The sequence below is a fragment of the Gorilla gorilla genome, chromosome 4 (genome assembly GCF_029281585.2).
Source record: "Gorilla gorilla gorilla isolate KB3781 chromosome 4, NHGRI_mGorGor1-v2.1_pri, whole genome shotgun sequence".
NCBI classification, from domain to species: Eukaryota; Metazoa; Chordata; class Mammalia; order Primates; family Hominidae; genus Gorilla; species Gorilla gorilla.
Window position 1 is genome coordinate 136594926 of NC_073228.2, and position 21283 is coordinate 136616208.

The following is a 21283-nucleotide window of genomic DNA, read 5'->3' on the forward strand; positions in this document are numbered from 1 at the left end:
GGCTCACGCCTGTAACCCCAGCACTTTGGGAGCCCAAGGCGGGAGGACTGCTTGAAGCCAGGAGTTCTAAACCAACCTGGGCAACTTAGCAAGCTCCTATCTCTACAAAAAATTAAAAAATTAGTCAAGTGTAGTGGCAGACACCTGTGGTCCCAGCTACTTGGGAGGCTGAGGTGGATCATTTGAGCCTAAGAGTTTGAGGTCATAGTAAGCTATGATTGTGACACTGCACTCCAACCTGGGTGACAGAGTGAGACCCTGTCTCTAAAAATGAAAAACAAAACAGGCTACCTGGTGAGTAGCATAACTCATGGTGGGGTAGAAATCAAGGCCAACATAATATTTCTGTAATGACTCTGCTGCTTTTAGGTTGGGTTAGGCAATATCCTCTTGCTAAGATTAGCATCGACTCTGAGAAATACTTTATTCAGTTGTAAAGTCCCAGTTAAATTCCTTTGCACAACTGGAGAAATAAAGCCTTTGATTAAAAACTAAAATTTCCCCAGCCCTCTAAAAAGGGATGGGGGAGGGGAGCAGGTGGAGAGGAATATCTGATCTGTCATATTCTTTAGTCAGAGCCATAAACGTGTTTGGGTAAGACAATCTGATGTTCTGATAACGTTGATAAAAGTCACTTGAAGATTGGGTCACAGGAAGCCCAAGATAAATGCTGAGAGGAAACAGGTTCTTTTTGAAGTAGCCTCTTCGTAATCATTTTCCCACACATTTGTTCAACTTCCGAAAAAGGACTGAATACCTGATTTGCTTTGCAAATGAAACAGCTTAAGACAGAGAAATTGAGATAATAATTAATAAATCTGTTTGGAAGGCTCCTCCAGCTCGCTTTAAGTTCAGGCTGTGGCTTCAGAACTGTGTTAACTCCTTCTGTAAAGGCACAGGCTAACGGTGGTCTTCAGTGATTTTTACTCCACCTGGTTTTAAAAATGGATTCAAAGTGATTTATTGGAAAAGATTAAGACAGAAAATAACATTATTAGGACCAAAGCAGAAAGGGAGTAGGAGGAAATGATGATCCAGAGAAAAATAAGACTATAAGCAGGTCATCAGATATTATAGTCCTATCAGCAAAAGCACAGTGGAAAACGCATTATTTTACCTCACTCTTTTTATATATGCAGGGAGAAAATAGTCTGATATAATAATCTGGTACTTAGCTTTAAAAGAAATTTCTCTTGAGAGTCTTCACAAGATGATAGGATGGACAGTGTCTTCAGCAGCATCCCGACAACACAGGCAGTAACAGACGCGTTTGTAAGGGAGTGGCTCAGTGGTATCGCTTGATGAAACTGGATACCATAGCTCCAGAACGCAATTGCAGAAGAGGGGCAAAGGGGGCAAAGGCAGCACGATTTATTATCTTGTACATGCCAGGGCAGGCCTTTAATTTTGTCTTCATGTTCTACACACAGGTAAGAGTTTTACATAAGCTGGAAGTGGGGGAGAGGAAGACCCCCGGAATGACCAGAGGAGTTTCCACCCCTACAAAAAACACATTTTAAAAAAGCCACTTGACGCCAGGTGCAGTGGCTCACGCCTGTAATCCCAGCGCTTTGGGAAGCTGAGGCAGGCAGATCACGAGGTCAGAAGTTTGAAACCAGCCTGGCCAATATGGTGAAACCCCATCTCTACTAAAAATACAAAAATTAGCCGAGCATGGTGGTGTGTCTGTAGTACCAGCTACTTGGCAGGCTGAGGCAGGAGAATCGCTTGAACTCGGGAGGCAGAGGTTGCAGTGAGCTGAGATTGCGCCACTGCACTCCAGCCTGGGCAACAGAGTGAGACTCTGTCTCAAAAAATAAAAAGTAAAAATAAAAAATTATCCAGGTGTGGGGACATGCACCTGTAGTCCTAGTTACTCAGGAGGCTGAGGCAGAAGGATTGCTTGAACCCAGGAGTTCAAGGGGGGCAGTGAGCTATGAACGTACCACTGCGCTCAAGCCTGGGCAATAGAGCAAAACCCTGTCTTTAAAAACAAAGTCATTTGAGACACAAAATTACAGCTAGATAGAAGGTCTAGTGTTTTTATAGCACTGTAGAATGACTATAGTAAACAACAACATTTTCAAATAGCTAGAAAAGAAAATACTGAGTGTTCACAAGGACATAATGTCTGAGATGTATATGCTAATTACCCTGATCTGATCATCATATATTGTATCAAAACATCACGATATATCTCATAATATAATTATGTGTCAATTAAAAAATAAAAATTTCAGTCCGGGCGCGGTGGCTCACGCCTGTAATCCCAGCACTCTGGGAGGCCGAGGCAGGCGGATCACGAGGTCAGGAGATCAAGACCATCTTGGCTAACACGGTGAAACCCCGTCTCTACTAAAAATACAAAAAATTAGCCGGGTGTGGTGGCACATGCCTATAGTCCCAGCTACTCGGGAGGCTGAGGCAGGAGAATGGCGTGAACCCAGGAGGCGGAGCTTGCAGTGAGCTGAAATCGTGCCACTGCACTCCAGCCTGGGCAACAGAGCAAGACTCTAAAAAAAATAAATAAATAAAAATAAAAATTTAAAGTCCTTTGAAACTTGTTGACAAATCAAAATTTCTCATTTTCTACTTTGAAGTTCTTAAGCCTGCCAGTCACAGTGCCTGGTAACCAATGTTTGTCAAAAGAACATGATTAACAATAACCCAAGTAATGTTATTGTCTTGGAGATACTTTAAGCTTCTGAATGAGATCATGGCACTGTTACCACTAAGTAATGGTACCTTTCATAGAATACATTCTACATACACACTTCCTTAAGTTATGACCTGAGAATTGGTTTCTGTTCTCAAACACATAATGAAAAGGATAACAAAATTCAGATAGAAGTATTTTTGGGGCTAGGCACAGTGGCTCACGCCTGTAATTCCAGCACTTTGGGAGGCCGAGGTGGGTGGATCACCTGAGGTTGGGAGTTCGAGACCAGCCTGACCAACATGGAGAAACACCGTCTCTACTAAAAATACAAAGTTAGTCAAGCATGATGGTGCATGCCTGTAGTCCCAGCTACTCTGAAGGCTGAGGCAGGAGAATCACTTGAACTTGGGGGGCGGAGGTTGCAGTGAGCTGAGATCGTGCCATTGCACTCCATCCTGGCCAACAAGAGCGAAACTCCATCTCAAAAAAAAAAAAAGTATTTTTGGTGAAAAATACAGTTTATCAATGAGAAGAAGCACATTTAAAAACATTTCTCCAGCTGGGCACAGTAGCTCAGGCCTGTAATCCCAGCACTTTGGGAGGCTGAGGCGGGTGGATCACCTGAGGTCAGGAGTTCGAGACCAGCCTGAACAACATGGTGAAATTCCATCTCTACTAAAAATACAAAATTAGCCGGGCATGGTGGTGCATGCCTGTAATCCCAGCTACTCAGGAGGCTGAGGGAGGAGAATTGCTTGAATCCAGGAGGTGGAGGTTGCAGTGAGCTAAGACTGTGCCACTGCACTCCAGCCCGGGCAACAAGAGCAAAACTCTGTCTCAAAAAATAAGATAAAATAAAATAAAATAAAATTTAATTTAAAAAAAAGTTTCTCCAAAGAATCAAACTAAATGTCCATCAATGACAGATTGGATGAAGAAAATGTGGTACATATACACCATGGAATATTATGCAGCCATAAAAATGAATAAGATCATGTCTTTTGTGGGAACATGGATAGAGCTAGAGGCTATTATCCTTAGCAAACTAACACAGGAACAGAAAACCAAATACCACACGTTGTCACTTATAAGTGGGAGCCAAATGATAAGATCTTATGAACACGAAGAAGGAAACAACAGACACTGGAGTCTACTTGAGGGGAGAGGATGAGAGGAGGGAGAAGAGCAGAAAAGATAACTATTGGGTATTGGGCTTAATACCTGGGTGATGAAATAATCTGTACAACAAAACCCCATGACATGTGTTTACCTATGTAACAAACCTTCACATGTACCGCCAAACCTAAAAGTTTAAAGATGTAAATAACATCTCTCCCAGATTTGCTTCATGATTTCTGCTTAAAAGACCCACAACATTAAGCGTTTCTGGGTGTGAAACTACACAGGCCTCTCTTAACCACAAATTGAGATGCCAAGCACAAAGAACCTGCTCATTAATATCAGGGTGGAAGTAAGCACAAAGATAGTTGAGAAAAGCAGCAGACCACTACTACAGGCATTAGGTAAAAGATTTTTATTCTTATTTAACCATGCTGCATGTATACATACAATACCAATATATACAACTTGAACAAATACAATTTATACATAAAATACAATGAAAGCATGGCTTCTGAAACTGATGCAACAAACTGTAATTTGTAATTTTGGCCAGCATACAGTATTATAGTAATGCTACTGAAGTTATTCATTAAATTAGTCAGACTACAGTATAAGTTCAAAGGCACTAGATACATCTATGTTTTCTTCTAGTATTTTTAAGAACAAAAAATAATTTAAAATAAAACAAATGTATACATTAGGAAATTGGGCAGACATTGGTGTACTTAAATGTAAACGCTACCCATTCCTTAATTCACAGCCCTGTAGGAAAGAAGAAGACTTTCCTTAAGAGTTAAGGGGAAGGATATTAAAAACAGACTAAAAGGAAACAAACAAAACAAAAAACAACCAAAAACCATAATCATATTAAAAACATGTTACAGAGGAAGTAGCACCACCCCCTCCCCCAATAAAACCTTAAATTTTTGCTGCAAAAAGAAAAAAAAAAACAACTCCCTTTCTCCAGAAAGGAAATGAAATGGCTTGTCAAATGGATTCTATTCACGGGGCAAACATGGAGATGCGACCCTTCCCTTGATTACTCATCTCATGCTTTATAAGAATCTAAACACAAATAGGAAACACGATGATAATTTTAACATCCTATTAGTATATGTAATTGTAAGGATTATTAAAGAAGATACTATAAACCAATAATTCTACCAATGCTCCTTTTAATAAATAAATATCACTTTTTAAATTAAGGGAAAAGAGAATACCCATTCAATAACCTATTTATATATATGTGCCACTCATTTTAAATCTGCATATTTATTTCAAAAAATGAGCAAGTGTGTTCATCTATATCGTCTCACGAAATTAACACTGACCTTACAACATATTTCATTTGTGGACAAAGACACAGTAAATGTGAGGAAACTACAGAATTGCTATGACTGGAGCTAAATGAATAGCTCTGAAGTCAGTGTCCCATATCTGCATATAGATATTCAGACCAGGCTTGAGGCCAGGCGTGCTGGCTCACACCTGTAATCCCAGCACTTTGGGAGGCTGAGGCAGGCGGATCACAAAGTCAGATGAGACCAGCCTGGCCAACATGGTGAAACCCGGTCTCTACTAAAAAAAAAAACAAAAATTAGCTGGGTGCGGTGGTGCAAACCTGTAATCCCAGCTACTCAAGAGGCTGAGGCAGGAGAATCCCTTGAACCCAGGAGGCAGAGGTTGCAGTGAGCCGAGATCGCGCCACTGCACTCCAGCCTGGGCGACAGAGTGAGACTCTGTCTCAAAAAAAAAAAAAAAAAAAGATATTCAGGCCAGGCTTATGTATCAAATTTTGGTATTTCTGAGATGGATATTTAATGTCCATCTGGTATAATCAGTTTTAACATAACGCTTTTTTTAAAAAACTGCTATAGTAGGCGGGGTGTAGTGGCTCAGGCCTATAATCATGCCTGTAATCCCAGCATTTCGGGAGCCTGAGGCGGGTGGATCACTTAAGCTCTAGGAGTTCAAGACAGGCCCGGGCAACATGGCAAAACCCCATCTCTACAAAAAAATACAAAAATTAGCCGAGGATGATGGCATACAGCTGTAGTTCCAGCAACTCAGGAGGCTGAAGAGACAGAGGTTGCAGTGAGCCGAGATTGTCCCACTGCACTCCAGCCTAGGTAATAGAGCCAGACTCTGTCTCCAAACAAAAAACAAACACCCCTGCTATAGTAGCCTGCTTTTAGAACTTCTCAATTGACTTTTTATAGATCGGCTTTTTATTTTGACTTTTTATAGATTTATTTTTATTATCATGGTAGGGTGGGATAGAAAAAATATCTAACATACTGGCTTAAATTTCCATGTTTTAAAGCTTGATTTAAAAGTTACTCCTTTCCTATTAACTGAATTGTTAAAGGTTAGAAACATGAACTTTTAAAAAGAAGCGTTTTTTTTAAACTGGTAAAATTAAGATTTCTTTAGAGTAATTACTAACAGAGTTAAATGTGTATCATCAAAAACATTTTATAATTACCAAAATATTCTGATCACACAAAGCTTTTACAAGACACATATTTACCTCAACTCTTCACAGTATCTAAACAATGCCCCACAGAGTTAAGTAATAAATTTCTAGCTATCTTACATACCACAAATAAATGCAGCCAGTGAAATCCAATTCTAATCACCTAGAAAATGTTCACCACACACAGGACATTCAGTATTCCAATTACAGAATGGACTTTAAATTTATGGGTACATTTTTATCGCCACCTCACGAGTACTCCACCTTCACTCACCCCTACTCTATACACAGCTTTGTCATTTAAACTAGGATTTAACAAAACTTATTAAAATAATATTAATTTAATGAATACTAACTTATAAAGTCTCAAAATATTTTCAACCAATGTGTTTCAGGGCTGATTACATAATTTTGAAAACCACAAAACATATATTAAGTGGTTTAGGAGTAGCATAACTTTATTTTTATTTTATTTTTATTTTTTGAGGTGGAGTCTCACCCTGTCACCCAGGCTGGAGTGCAGTGATGCCATCTCAGCTCACTGCAACCTCCGCCTCCCAGGTTCAAGAGATTCTCCTGCCTCTGCCTCCCAAGTAGCTGGGATTACAGGTGTGCGCCACCACACCCAGCTAATTATTGTATTTGTACTGGAGACAGGGTTTCACCATGTTAGCCAGGCTGGTCTCGAACTCCTGACATCAAGTGATCCACCTGCCTCGGCCTCCCAAAGTGCTGGGATTACAGGTGTGAGCCACCATGCCCGGCCAGGAGTAGCATAACTTTAAAAAAATACAATAAAAGTTTCATAAGCAGCTAACAACAGAAAAAAATAATTATCTCTATTACAACTTACTTTACTATGAAATCAACATAGTTTTTATTTGTAGAGGAATATGGTCTAACTGGATTACCCAATAGAAGAAATTCAGAAAATAATATTTTATTTTTAAAATAGAAAAACAAAATAAAAAGTGTTTTAAAGGCAAAGTATTTAAAAGATATTTTTCTTGCTTAGCTGTATTTTCTGGAAAATGGAGACTCTTCTTAACTGGGAGACATAAAGTAATTCCCACCAAAATTCAGAACTCAAAGAAAAGCATCCATAACACTTCAGAGTGAATTTTTAAAAATATACATGCAGGCAAAGATAACTGAGCAGTATTTAGCTTCTTAATTTTCCGCAACAGTAGATCCTTTATATTTACGTACAATTCAATGTTTCAAGAGAACATGAAACCAGAACTTAAGGTGTATTTGATTTGAACTCAAACTGGCAAAAAAAAGTTAGGAAAGGTTCAGATGAAACGTTTTCAACTTGTTAAAAAACATGTATACTCGCAAAGATTGTTAAATTATAAAATTTTCTACAAAACATTCGTAAGATCAGTCATCTCATACTTAAAATGCAACAAATGTTAGACAATTAGAATGTGTTCAAACAGGCTGGGTGGGTGTTAGGACGGAATCATTCTTTAGATGTACAGTCCAAACATTCATATATAACAGCGCAACATAGGACAATCTGATCTGCTTCTTTCTATGTGCAAAACAGGACACAGTTTTTTTTTTTCTATTTTGAAATTCTAGTTACCTAAATGTACAGTAGTTGGATAAATAGCTAATCGATTTACACATACATCTAAACTGTAACTCTCTATAGTATGAACTGTTCCCCCAACTTCCCTGCACAGTACAATTGAAGAGTAGTAGTACAACAATTTGAACAATCACCAGTTGTACAATTTTAATATGTTATATTAATATATGTAGACTAAAAGTTCTTAAGCAAATTATTATTTCCAGTCTTATTCATTGATCTACAACTTCCATTAATTGAAATTATAGAGAAGTCTTCACTGTTTTAATTAAAGATTTTGTCCAGGCATGAGAATATCACTAATTTTTATTGTGACTTTAAGTCTGTAACATTTACTGCAGTAAAGAGTCAATTACAGTTTCAGGCTTTGCAGAACGCTTTCTGTTTGGAGAAGAAAAAAAGCAAGCATGAATGCTTTCCTAAAAGACTGAAATGCAAACATTTAACATTATATAGAAACTATGGGGTGGCCTGTATAGTCTGGAAACAAGCCAAAATTTGACACGTTTGACCATGGTAAGTGTTCAATTAATGCTCGCCTTTTCAGTCTATGGGAAGCTGACTTAGAGTAAATGCAAGAGGACGGCAGCCCACCCCATTATGCCAGATAGTGAAGGACAGGACAGGTGATAATTTCCAAGACTAGACTAGGTCATGTGGCCAGGCCAAGTGAGCTGCATGCTTGCCAGATTTGAACTTCCTGATTATCTCTTCTGAGGTACTCAAAAGGTGCAAGTGGATTCAGAGGAAATCAGAAACAAATCATCTCAGGCAATACCTGATGCATATGTAGGGACTTATGGAAATGCTACATTAATGTATTATATTTATTGCAATTTTGCCTAGCCCATCTAACTATGTGTTTCTAACGAGGAACATCACATTGAACACATCATATAATGTAATATAACATCAATAAACCATTTAATGCATGTATTTGTCCATGTTTATGGCTACCATTTTCTTAGGGTTTCCATGGTTATAGCAGGCCAATTCTAGTATACAGAGATGGTGAGTTTGGCTCATATAATGTTGGGCCACATGATTTTTTTAATGTTAAACTAAAAAAATGACGTATCTTAAAATGGATGTTCTGGAAAATGTATTCAAATATCATATTATTTATTCGTTTGCTTTAGGGTCCATATAGTTAAAAAAAAAAAAAGTAACTAAAATTGACAGATCTCAAGTAAATAATTCAAATTTCTGGCTTTTCCTTAGAAAAGAGAAGATCCAGGCCAGGCACGGTGGCTCATGCCTGTAATTGTAACACTCTGGGAGGCTGAGGTGGGCAGATCACCTGAAGTCAGGGGTTCGAGACCAGCCTGGCCAACAGGGCAAAACCCCATCTCTAGTAAAAATACTAAAATTAACTGGGCATGGCGGCAGGTGCCAGTAATCCCAGCTACTCGGGGCACTCCAGCCTGGGCAACAGAGTGAGACTCCATCTCAAAAAAAAGAAAATAAAAGAAAACAGAAGATCCAGAAACAATGAGCCCTCTATTTCCATAGATAACTAGGAAGAGAATAGCAGCCACTCACTTTAGACAGGACTGCTCACCACTGCCAATTTTTCTCCCACGCTGGGGACAAATGTCTTACCATTTATCATCACACTTGCATTGTCGTTTTATTAAAAATGGAAAAAAAGATACATCTAAAGGGACTCGTGTTTCTTAGAACTGATTTGCTTCACTACAATATGCTTGGCATGTGTTGGTATAGGAAAGTTTTTAACCCCTCACCTAAATGCTAAAGAATGTAAAAATTTGTACATTTTTAATATTCAACTGTTTGCCCAACCCTGAGTTCAACCATCCCATAATTTATAAGTGTTAAGTCACGTCTATGAGATTATGTAACACAAAGATATCAAAACCGTACAACTTCATCCCACATGTAACTTGAAAGTCCATGCACTCAAAGTAGGGAAAAAAGCAGCTTATTATTTCCTACATTTCAGGAGCCCCAGAGTCTTAAAATCAGCTTAAATAAACTGAACAGTCCTCGATGTAGGAAAGGGAAAGGAAAAAAAAATAAGCTCCAGCCCAGGACTCCCATATCCCGATTTCCCTGAGCTTATGTGATGATACATGCAGACTACCCAACAGTCAAAACCAGTGCTCAAAGGAGAGGGGGAAATGTCCAAGGAAGTTCTCCTTAGCTGGTGACTGAGGAAATCAAGGTTCTTGGGGCACCTGACAGAAAAACTAACCAGCTGAATACAATACCTTGGGAGACCAAACAGGCAAATTAATTAGCATTTCATAAGAAGAATTAGTCTAAGAATTAAGGAATTAAACCCATTATACATTTGGAAATAACAGAGTGAATTAAAAATAAATTCTATTACTCAGGAGCCTAAGAAGTTGGAAGACCTTAATTCTTTGGCCAGATTTTATTTACTCAAATTCTAATGCAGAAGGAATTTGATTTTTTTTTTTTTTTTGAGACCAAGTCTTGCTCTGTCACCCAGGCTGAAGTTCAGTGGCATAATCTCGGCTAACTGCAACCTCCGGCTCCTGGGTTCAAGCGATTCTCATGTCTCAGCCTCCCCAGTAGCTGGGATTACAGGCATGCGCCATCATGCCTGGTTAACTTTTGTATTTTTAGTAGAGATGGCGTTTCACTATGTTAGCCAGGCTGGTCTCAAACTCCTGACCTCAAATGATCCACCTGCCTCGGCCTCCCAAAATGCTGGGATTACAGGCGTGAGCCACTGTGCCCAGCCAGGAATTTGATTTTTAATAAATCAGCCAAAATATGTATCATGTTTTAACTAAATAAATTTTAACTTCCTGTACATGTATCTAATTAGAATACCTCAATGCCTTCATTTTACCAGATTCAAGGACAGTCCTTACCTTCTCCCTGTCTTTGGCCTTGCTTTCCCCTTTGAAGTTCGTGGTCTTTCTAGTTTCATCAAAGACTGACGCAGACTCTCCTCAGTATAGGCAAGATAGACGTGAGAAAGGTCCACCTCAAAGGGCTAAGTAAAAGAAACAAACACAAAGCACTCTTAAGGCAAAGAGTTAAAGCCAGATTTGGGGGAAGATTTAAAATACTGAATAAACTCCTTGATCAAACCCACGGAAGCTAAAACCAAAGAAATGTCTAATGACATCATCTTCTAATCCCAGTATCTAAAATGTACTTAATAAAGGTTGGTGAGTAAGAAGCCCTGACACACTATAAATTTCCTTGGACATAAAAACTGTTGCTGTTTTTCTTAAAGCTGCCCCCTCTTCTTCTTCTTTTTTTTTTTTTTTTGAGACGGAGTCTCACTCTGCCGCCCAGGCTGGAGTGCAGTAGCGCGATCTGGGCTCACTGCAAGCTCCACCTCCCGGGTTCACGCCATTCTCCTGCCTCAGCCTCCCGAGTAGCTGGGACTACAGGCACCCGCCACCACGCCCGGCTAATTTTGTTTGTATTTTTTTGTAGAGACGGGGTTTCACTGTGTTAGCCAGGATGGTCTTGATCTCCTGACCTCATGATCCACCCGCCTCGGCCTCCCAAAGTGCTGGGATTACAGGCGTGAGCCACCACGCCCGGCCTACTCCCTCTTCTTCTTGACCTAGGACTAGAACTAGCTTTGAAGAGAAAGAAAGACACATTCTAGTCTCTACCCATAATCCTACGACCCAGAGTGGTAGTGAAAAGAGGACTCCAAAGAGTGAGTCCATGCCCCTCTTGCGGTGGGAATAAGCCTGACATCAAGACTGATGGTAAGCAGAACTGTCCTCCTCATCACCCCATCCTAGAGCCTTTATTCCCAAAAGATCAGCCCATTTTTCAGCAGAGCTGATTAACAGATATCAAGTTGATAATACAATTTAATGACTCATATTCCTATAAAGAAACAACAGTAGTTTTGTGTTTTTTGTTTTTTTTTTTTAAGTACTCTTACATCTTTCTCCTTTTTATCAGGTACTGGGGTTTGCTTCCTCATGTTATTTCCTGTATAAGCAACACATTTCTCAAAAAAAGAAAAGGGAGAGAGAGAGAAATGTCTTAATTAGTAATCAATACTGTGAGTTAGGCAAATAACTGAGAAATCCTAACATTACACTAGTAAAACATGATTTGAACGCTAGCAGAAAGGGCCCCAGAGGTCACTTAGTCCCACATAGCCCCTAACTCTGACCATTTCCACCCAGACCATGACCTGTATGTTACAATTAATTACATGGAATTAGAAAAATATTTTATCTGCCCTACTGGATTCTCATCTGATTCATCTACTGGACCACGTTCCTCCCCACTGTAGCCAGCACAATTTCTAGACCATAGGAAGTACTCTTTAATTATTACGTGAAAGAATGAAGGTAATACTCACTAGCTGCCATTCTCCTATGTCTTCATTCCAATGGACATAGTTTTCAATCATTTCCTTTTAAAAGGGTGAAAGATAGCCTATTTTTAATATTTAATAACATCTAAAATATTGAAGTCATAAAACTAAAATCTTAATAACATTGAGTAATAAAAGTCTCAAAACATTACATACTGATATAACCTTTTTATAAATTCTAAAATACATATTTCTTAGGAATGCATGTAGATGCAATAAAACTAAATGAAAATGAAAAAACAACAGAATGAGAAACTTGGGAATCAAGATAATGATTACCTTGGGTTGGAAGAGGCAAAGGAATGAAATAAGGGAAGGGGAAACTGGTTAGCAGTAGTTATTATCAGGGCCCTAGATATTGTTTTGGGTGATGAGTTCATTACAAAATAACTAAATAAAAGCAGGCCATCCAAGGACCAATAAGGAGAATGTACCATGAACCCAGGACTAATTCCATGTACCTGAGGTCCAAAAAAAAAAAAAAATGACTAAGACTTATTTTCAGACAAATTTCTTAAAACTGTATTGAGATTCAAAACAGATTTTTAAAAAATTGGCCAGGCATGGTGGTTAACACCTGTAATCCCATCATTTTGGGAGGCCAAAACGGGCAGATCAACCTGAGCTCAGGAACTGAAGACCAGCCTGGCCAACATGGCTAAACCCCATCTCTACTAAATATACAAAAATTAGCTGGGTGTGGTGGTACACGCCTGTAATCCCAGCTACTCGGGAGGCAGAGGCATGAGAATCACTTGAACCCGGGAAGTGAAGGTTGCAGGGAGCCGAGATTGCACCACTGCACTCCAGCCTGGGCAACAAAGTGACTCTGTCTCCCTGACCAAAAAAAAAAAAAAAATCATAATGTTAAAGTTTACCAAAATGCACTGGAAAGACAAATTTTGGATTAAAAAAAATAGAGGCTGAGATTTTAAAATTATACTAGTAGTAAGAATTAGCATCCATCTGGAGATGAATGATGGTACAGGTTGCACAACAATGTGAATGTCCTAAACGCCATTGAACTGCACACTTAAAATAGCTAAGGTGGTAAATTTCATGTTATCTGTATTTTACCATGTACACACACACACACAAAGAATCAGCACCCACAGCAGGGAGAAAAAGGCAGCACAGGGGTTCCATTTATTCTACTTGTATGATAATGGGTGCTGAATGAAGGAATGGGACCTACACCTTGATTCTGATCACATATACATGAATCTGAGTTCGTCTAAAAGGCTAGATACTCAAACAGAGATTATGTATTAAAAGTTAACAACTAAAGTGAAATGTGATGGCATTTGTTCAAAAAATTGTACATTCAATAACTGAAGTATTAAGTATTTATCATCAGTTAAATTAGAAATCTTTGTTCCTTAATCCCAGTCAAGCGACTATCTCGGTCGGAGAACTTCCTTTTTACCTGATAATCCCGAGGTATAAAGTTATCAATAATAAGCATCTGAAGTCGAAGCTCCCGGCTAAGTTGCCGAATGTTCTCCAGTAGGCCTTCAATTTCCCTCTGATGTTCTTGTTGGAGATCAGCCATCTACCAGAAAATCCATAAAAATATTATGAACAAACAAGACTTTAACTACAAAACAGCACCATCTCACATAGGATGCTTGTCTAAGAGAGACCTTGTGAGAGCTTACCTAGTTCTTTTATAAAAATGATAAACAGCGTGACACTATCAGCATCTATTCTACACTATTTGTTAAGGTTGAAAAGAAACAATTTAGCCTAATAGATAAAATTAAAAATTGCACATAAAGAAATATTTTATTTCTTTTAAATTATAAGCTCACATTATGATTATTTATAAATTCTTAATCAAAGAACTCCTTTTTAAAAAATCCAGAATTGCATTAGTAGGTAATTTCTAAGAGAACCAACCTCTGACTTAGCAGCCATCAGCATAGTCCACACTTTCTTTAACTTCTTGGTCTTTCCCTGTGCTTCCTCTTGCAAACTGGTATATTTTTCTTCAATATCCAAGCGTTCTTGCTATGACAAAAATTAGTAAACTTCAGAATAATTTTCTTTGTAAAATCAAATATCTAATTCTTTAACAAATGACATAAATGTTTAGCAACTCTGATCTTCAAAGCAATCCATAAATATGCTTTAAAATTTCAATATGATTATAGATATTTAGCTTTCCACTAGAAAAGTTAAATCTCTCTGGCAAAATACCAAACTAAAAACAGAAAGTCACATTACCTCTTTTTCCTCAAGTTCTCTGCGAAGTTGCTCTGCTCTTTTCCTCCTTTCTTCCAGTTCCATGTTAGATTCTTCAAGAAGTTTCTCTTGTTCCTCAGCTTTGGCCAACAAGTCAACCCCACCAACAATTACCTTCTTTTCCAGGGCAGATAATTTTTCCAGCAAAGACTGATGCTCTTGTCTGTTGATTAGAATGAAAATACTCTATATTCACTGATGATCTATTATTCTACTAATATCATTTCCCAAAATTTACAATTTGGATATACAATTTCAAAATAGAAATATTAATTATGTAACATCTCTACCAAATTATACCACTGTGTAGTATCGATTTCTAATTTAATTTATAACTCACTCTAATTCATTGACATGTTTTCCTATCACATGGAAATACAATAACCAAAATAGATCTAGTTTTTAGAAATACACTATATACAATGGACCCTTCTATCCAAAATAGCTACACTGGAGACAAAAATCCAAGCTTTTAATTACTATTCAATTTTCCTATTTTATATATCCTATGAAAAAACAGAAATTTAAATCATGAATTCATCTCAATTCAATAATACTCACTGGGCTTTAAGAAGATCTTTTTCCCGTTTCTCTAATTCAGCTCTAGCCTTGTTTCTTTCTTCTTCTTCCATGTCGAGCTTTGTTTCAAGTGCTTTTCTCTCCTCATCAATTTTTGCTTGCATTTCAATCATCTTGTCTGGGGAGACTTTCTTTTTTCCTATTTGAATCATTTAATTGCAACAATCACTAAAATGAATCAATGTTTCAGACTTATATAAATTACCTCCTTCAATATAGAAATGCCTACACTCCTCAATAATACAAAACCAATTATCAATATTTTAAGGAAATCAAACCAATAATATCATGCATTTCCATTTATTATGCTCCTAGAACTTTATAACTCATTGCTAAATTCAAACTGTTGTCCAATTGTACAATGATAACTAAGAACAAAAGCAAAAGAGAAGCAAAATAGATGAGCTAAATAATAGGAAAAGAAAGATTAACAGGAAAGCCAAATTAAAAAATATATATGTCCCCAGATAACAAATATAGGTTAAAAAAAAAGCAACATGATTCTTCAGTTACTTTTTCCTGATAACCAAGTATAAAATCAAGCGACTCCTTAAAATATCTTCCCCAAGTTCACATAAAACTAGTGAATAAAAGTCATATATAGGCATAAAATGCACAGATAAAAATATCAGGCAGAATTTACATCAAGTAGTTTTAATATATTTTTCAGAGTTTTTCTAAAATTTTTGTTTAATAACATTAAAGTATTTTATTTCACAGCATACTTTTAAAGGAAAAAATTCTATACTATGTAATTATGTAACAGTTACATACACAGTAATTAACCAAGCATTTCACAGTTGCTAAGCTGTCAAGATATATCATCATACACTAAAGGAACAACTAAAATAGCTTGTTATTATGTCAAACTCAGGACCCGAAGGCTCCCTAAGTCAGAGTAAACATGCCAAGTGTCAAATATAAGTAGAAATACTACCAAATAATAAAGCTGGAATATGGCTTCCAATTGATTATTTTTGCTAATAATGTCTAATAAAGTATTTTACATACATGTAATAGGTGCTCAAAGAAAGTTTATTAATGAATTTCAAAATAACAAAATCCAAATGAAAAAGAGAAAATAAAACTAGCTTATTAAACTGGTGATGAAACTGAATCAAAGACAATTCATTTCTGGTCATACAGTTTCTTAGAAACATACATTCCTTCAGAAAACCAATAACACTTTTCACAGAATTGGTCTGAGGCTCTCCTAGAACCTTTCCATCATTCTTAACTTCCTTCCCAAAGAACTACAGAAGAAGAGTGTAAATCATAAGAGTGTATAAATTGTTAATGTCTCCACCCAAAAGCTAACCCCCACCACCTAACAAGGAAAAAGAACTGAAAAATAATTATGATGGAGATATATAACTGAGTATATTTTTTCAAGAACTATGAAATGAAGAATCATTAATAGGCTTTAACTCTTTATCACAAAATTATGTAAAAAACTCTAGGGTTTAAAATACATTATTTGTATAGAACTGTAAGTCCAGAGCAAACCTAAGGCACGAGACAAATGAAATAAAAGAGTAAATAAAAGCACTGATCCAAATTCATGCTTTGGTGTGGTGTGATTCATTGCATTCCAAAAGTCAGGATGTAGACTGATTCTATTTACTGGCTTGTTTGGCACAGTCATCTGTATTGCATCTTTTGAATTAGCTGTTAAAAAATAACTTTAAAATAATTTAACTACTATTCCCAAACTACTTCCCATCAGTCATACTATGTCTTAGAAATTTGAAGGAGAAAAGTATCAGTTCAGGTATATAGTAAGTACACGCATTTAAAAAAGTGTAACTTCCTTTCCACCTCAGAATTATAAATATTTAAAGACAAAATGGGACATATGTTAAGACAAAAATAATAAATGCATGAAGACACTGATGCTAACAGTATAGAGGAAATGATCTAATCAACATATGAACAGTAGTATGTACAGGCTTCAAGGGTTCTAATTGTTTTAATAGTTAAAAACAATTTCAAAACCCATTAAGAAGCAGTAAAATAAAACGCTTTTTTAATAAAAAGATTTTACATGTAGAAATACAAGACACATAACTGTTCATGCATTAATGCATTACATTAGTAATTTAAAACCATTCAGGTATGTTTCCAAACTGATACTTTAGCAGCAAAAATCTTATTGTGGTCTTGTAACACTTTCATGAAGACAATCAAAGATATATAGCCAGGGTTAGTTTCAAAAGCCTAATATTTAAGTAACATATTACTTTAGCCAGAATCACTCTGATAAATGATTATATTTCTCCACAAATAATATTTTAAGCTAAATGTGAATATGTGCTAACTCTCCTAACCAGGTATTTAAAAATGTGACATCAGTAAAAGTCACTTTTATATGTATTTTTCAAAGGACTTTTTTTTAAAAAAACCTTCTTAAACAAACCAATCAAACAAAAAAGAAATCTATTTCTAACAATGCATGATAAAATTCAGCACAAAATTTCAGGCAAATAAATATTTTTAAAAGTTAATGCCATAAACAATATTTAACTAAACCAGACATAAGTAGCAACATTTTTTTTATTGCCCTTTGCCATGTGCTCTAACCAATATTGTGAACGTTAACTGGCCAGGGTAAGTCAAAGGGGAAGAACTTCAGGGCAGTCCTAATTGAATTAATTTCATTTTTATTACATAAGCAACCACGGCATAACCAGGCATTTGATCCTTGGCTTTAAGAAAAAAGGAGAAAAATGTTTGAATGTGAAATAATTTACACTTGTATTTCCAAACTTTGGCTTAATGAGTCTTTAAGAATTTAGGGAAAAAAATGAAGTTCTTTTTAAAAGCTAAAGTTGAAAGATTGTTAAAAATACAAAAGACAGATACTTACCTGGTAAAAAAAACTACTAAATTTTAAAAATTTAATGTATTTAAATAACATAGTTCTTTATAGGATAAATAATTGTACCATGTGGAGTGCAAATCAATCACACCAACCTGCTTGATCTTGCAATAAGAAGTAGTAAGCAAATCGCAGACAGGAAGCAATACGCACAGAGATGAGGAGGAAAAAAAGGAAAACATTATTTCTCTTGTGAAACAAAGAAAAATATATAATAGCATTCATTTAAGTGTAGAAACAAAAATCAAACCGTTATCAAAACTGAAATAGAGCCCATGTAAAAAGAAAGCATATTCAACACAACGAGAGATGTCATTTAAGCAAGAATATTAAAGTTAACTTAGTCTTAGATTATAACTCAAGTCAATCTCAAGATCTCACACTGATTCCCCAAGTCCTGCAAAGGTCACAGTTCAACACCATGTGGTTATGCTAACAGAAGACATGGAATTAGGAACCTGCTAAGATCTGGGAAGTAATCTAAAAGGGCAAAACAGAAAATTAAGGCAATTTTAACAACTAGGACGTTTAAAGTGACAAAATTCACACTGTCCATATCAAAAATGTCCCAATTCAATATTTCTTTTAGTATATGGATCTATTATAGGCATGCTTCACTTTAAGAAAATCTAACACAAAAATCTGAACCAATCCAACAGATAAATTAGATTACAGTAATTTCCACTGATTATTTGATTAACAGAAAGGTCTAATGAAGAATTTTTAAAGACACAAGTTCTCCCAATACATCCGATTTCCCAACCGGATTAAGGGCTTTTTTTTTTTTCCAGAAAATAAAATTATTACATAAAATGAAGTATACCTGTACAGTAACAAACTTACATTCCTTCTATTAGTAGATTTTTAAGGGTAATTATAAACAATGATTCTACAGGAGTCACTGCCAATTAATGACTCAAGCAAGAAACACCTTTTAAAAAGGCCATTCAGATATTTAAAAGGGAGGGTACACACAGCAACCACATGCTAGGACAACCATCTCTCCACTTCACCAACACGCCCACATTACAAGAAAAAAATTATGTGCTAGGTACGCAAATAGGAATTAAAACTTCTTGAATTGAACAAAGTACAACTCATTTCATAACATACTTTCATATAACTACTCTTTAAGAATTAAGTTTTAAAACAGAAAACTAAATTGCAACGCCTCCCACTCAAATATTTTCTCATATTTCACAGTTTATTATACAAAGTAATACCTCTATGTGGTTTCTAATGCAATTCCAAGTATTTTACAAATTATCCTTTGAAATGAATTGTTTTGGTAACTTGCCTACAAATTGTCAATAGAGAAGGAGATTTCTAATATTCTTGGAATTATTCTTCTAGAAAGCTAAAAGCATAAGAACAATAAGCAATTATTTTTGTCATTAGTTTTGAAAGGGTATGTATATAGATAATGCTTTAAAAGACAGTAAGCTGCAGGCTGGTACAAGAAAGCAACACTACTCCCCTTTCTTCTGAAAATAAAATATAAATAAATTAAATTAAATAACACTTTTCAACTTAATTAAATTGTTTTAACAAAAGCCTTTAAGTTTGAAATAAGTCTAGATGGATCCTGCATAAAATTCACGTGATTCTGCATTCTCTAATCATACCTTAGAAAATCTCTTAAAATCAGCCGGGCACAGTGGCTCACGCCTATAATCTCAGCACTTTGGGAGGCCGAGGCGGGCAGATCATGAGGTCAGGAGATCGAGACCATCCTGGCTAACACGGTGAAACCCTGTCTCTACTAAAAATACAAAAATTAGCCAGGAGTGGTAGCGGGCACCTGTAGTCCTAGCTACTCGGGAGGCTGAGGCAGGAGAATGGCGTGAACCCGGAAGGCGGAGCTTGCAGTGAGCCAAGACTGCGCCACTGCACTCCAGCCTAGGCAAAAGAGCAAGACTCCGTCTCAAAAAAAAAAAAAAAAAGAAAGAAATTTTCTTAAAATCTATCAGGTAATTCAGAAATATGGATAAATGTCCATTTGAAATAAAACACTATTCAATTCATCTTTACTTGCTTCAAGCTTTATGTTTTTCTTTATTTGGGAGCCTTTAATCTTAAGCTACCACTAAGAATAGGACACCAAAGTGTAAAAAATTTGTAATTGTACGACATGTTATAATGGGCACTGGTGTACTTCAAATATAATTTGTACTTTTAGAAATACAAGATTTGATGTTATGTGTCCCTTATTCTGAGCAGGATTAGAAATGTGTCATGAAACCTAAAAAATAAGCATAAGAATTATTCTTTTATACAGCTTACTAGCTCTCTTTACATTATCTCAATTGCAAAAGCATGAATCTCTCTTCCATTGTCTCAAACATAAGCTAAAGCCTATGTTTTAACAATTATGACTAACTGGAAGCAATGAAAGGGGGTGGAGGAATCATCACATGCTTTGTTCTACTGAGGAATCCAACATGTATTCTTTAGGTAATGACAGGGAGTGGTGCAGCATTGCTCAAATGAAGCCCATGGGTTATGGAAAAGCCAAAGCTCTGTTAGAGAATGTAAGAGCTACCACTCACTAGGCAAGAACTTATCCAGAGGTTTCTCTATGACAGAACATGTGGAGTCTGAACTACTGCTGCTGCTACTGCCTGGAAAACAAAGAAATGAGCCCAACGGGAACCAAAGAAAGAGGAAACAAGAAAATGAACACACACACAGAGAAAAATTCAGTTTTCAGAGAAAAAAATTTTAAAGGACAATCAAGCTTTGTATTAAAGAACCAAAATTTACTTTCCTAAAAACCAGTCTTGGTAGTTTATCTAATATTCTCTACTTTACAAAGCCATACAGAGGAATTAGAAAGTGTACTGCTTTAAGCAACTACTGTGGGCAGATCCTACTGGTCACCTAAAGCCTAATCATTCAAAGGGGTGAAATGACAAGAATAAAAAATAAAGAAGTCATTTGGTGAGATTTTAGTCTACTGAAACTATTTAGGTTGATAAGTTAAAGGAATGGAGCTTTAAAACTCAAAGTCATACACAATAAATATTATAGGAGTGATAAATTACCCTTCATAATAGGTTAGTCTATCTCCACTTTCAGTCTCTCCCTCCCCCAAAATATCAAACTATCAAATATGTTTAAGGTTTGATAGCAAAACTTTCAAAAGGCTCACTGAAAATTTTTAAATTTCTCAGCCTGGAAGGAAGATACATTATTTTAAATATTTTAACATATTAAACATTGGCATTTTTCTATTTAAAATTTTATTTTTAACAAATCTGTTATCAGCTTTAGCTTTGAAAATAATAATCTACTCTGTGAAAAACTAGGTGTGAACAAAAAAAAATTTCTCTAAATCAGGCAAACGTTTTCTGCAAAAGGACAGATAAGTGTTTGAG

The 21283-nt window shown here is 36.3% G+C and overlaps 1 protein-coding gene across 6 annotated transcripts in view; it reads right to left on the bottom strand.

Annotated features, from left to right (window-relative positions):
* Positions 1-407: 407 nt before the first annotated feature.
* The window catches only part of KIF3A (kinesin family member 3A), a 48910-nt gene continuing 28034 nt past the window's right edge, over positions 408-21283 (bottom strand). For 2 of the 6 annotated variants that reach the window (XM_055386582.2, XM_063706769.1), the window contains exons 10-17: positions 15011-15167; positions 14432-14612; positions 14105-14215; positions 13632-13757; positions 12191-12244; positions 11762-11830; positions 10719-10843; positions 408-1320 (exon numbers count right to left, since the gene is read on the bottom strand). In XM_055386582.2, coding sequence (XP_055242557.2) covers positions 1128-1320; positions 10719-10843; positions 11762-11830; positions 12191-12244; positions 13632-13757; positions 14105-14215; positions 14432-14612; positions 15011-15167 — 1016 coding nt within the window. In that variant the 3' untranslated portion in view covers positions 408-1127. Of the gene's footprint in view, positions 1321-8142; positions 8236-10718; positions 10844-11761; positions 11831-12190; positions 12245-13631; positions 13758-14104; positions 14216-14431; positions 14613-15010; positions 15168-18001; positions 18011-20455; positions 20528-21283 lie in introns of those variants that run through there. The other 4 variants (XM_004042482.5, XM_063706770.1, XM_055386580.2 and 1 more) reach the window with 3 other exon arrangements.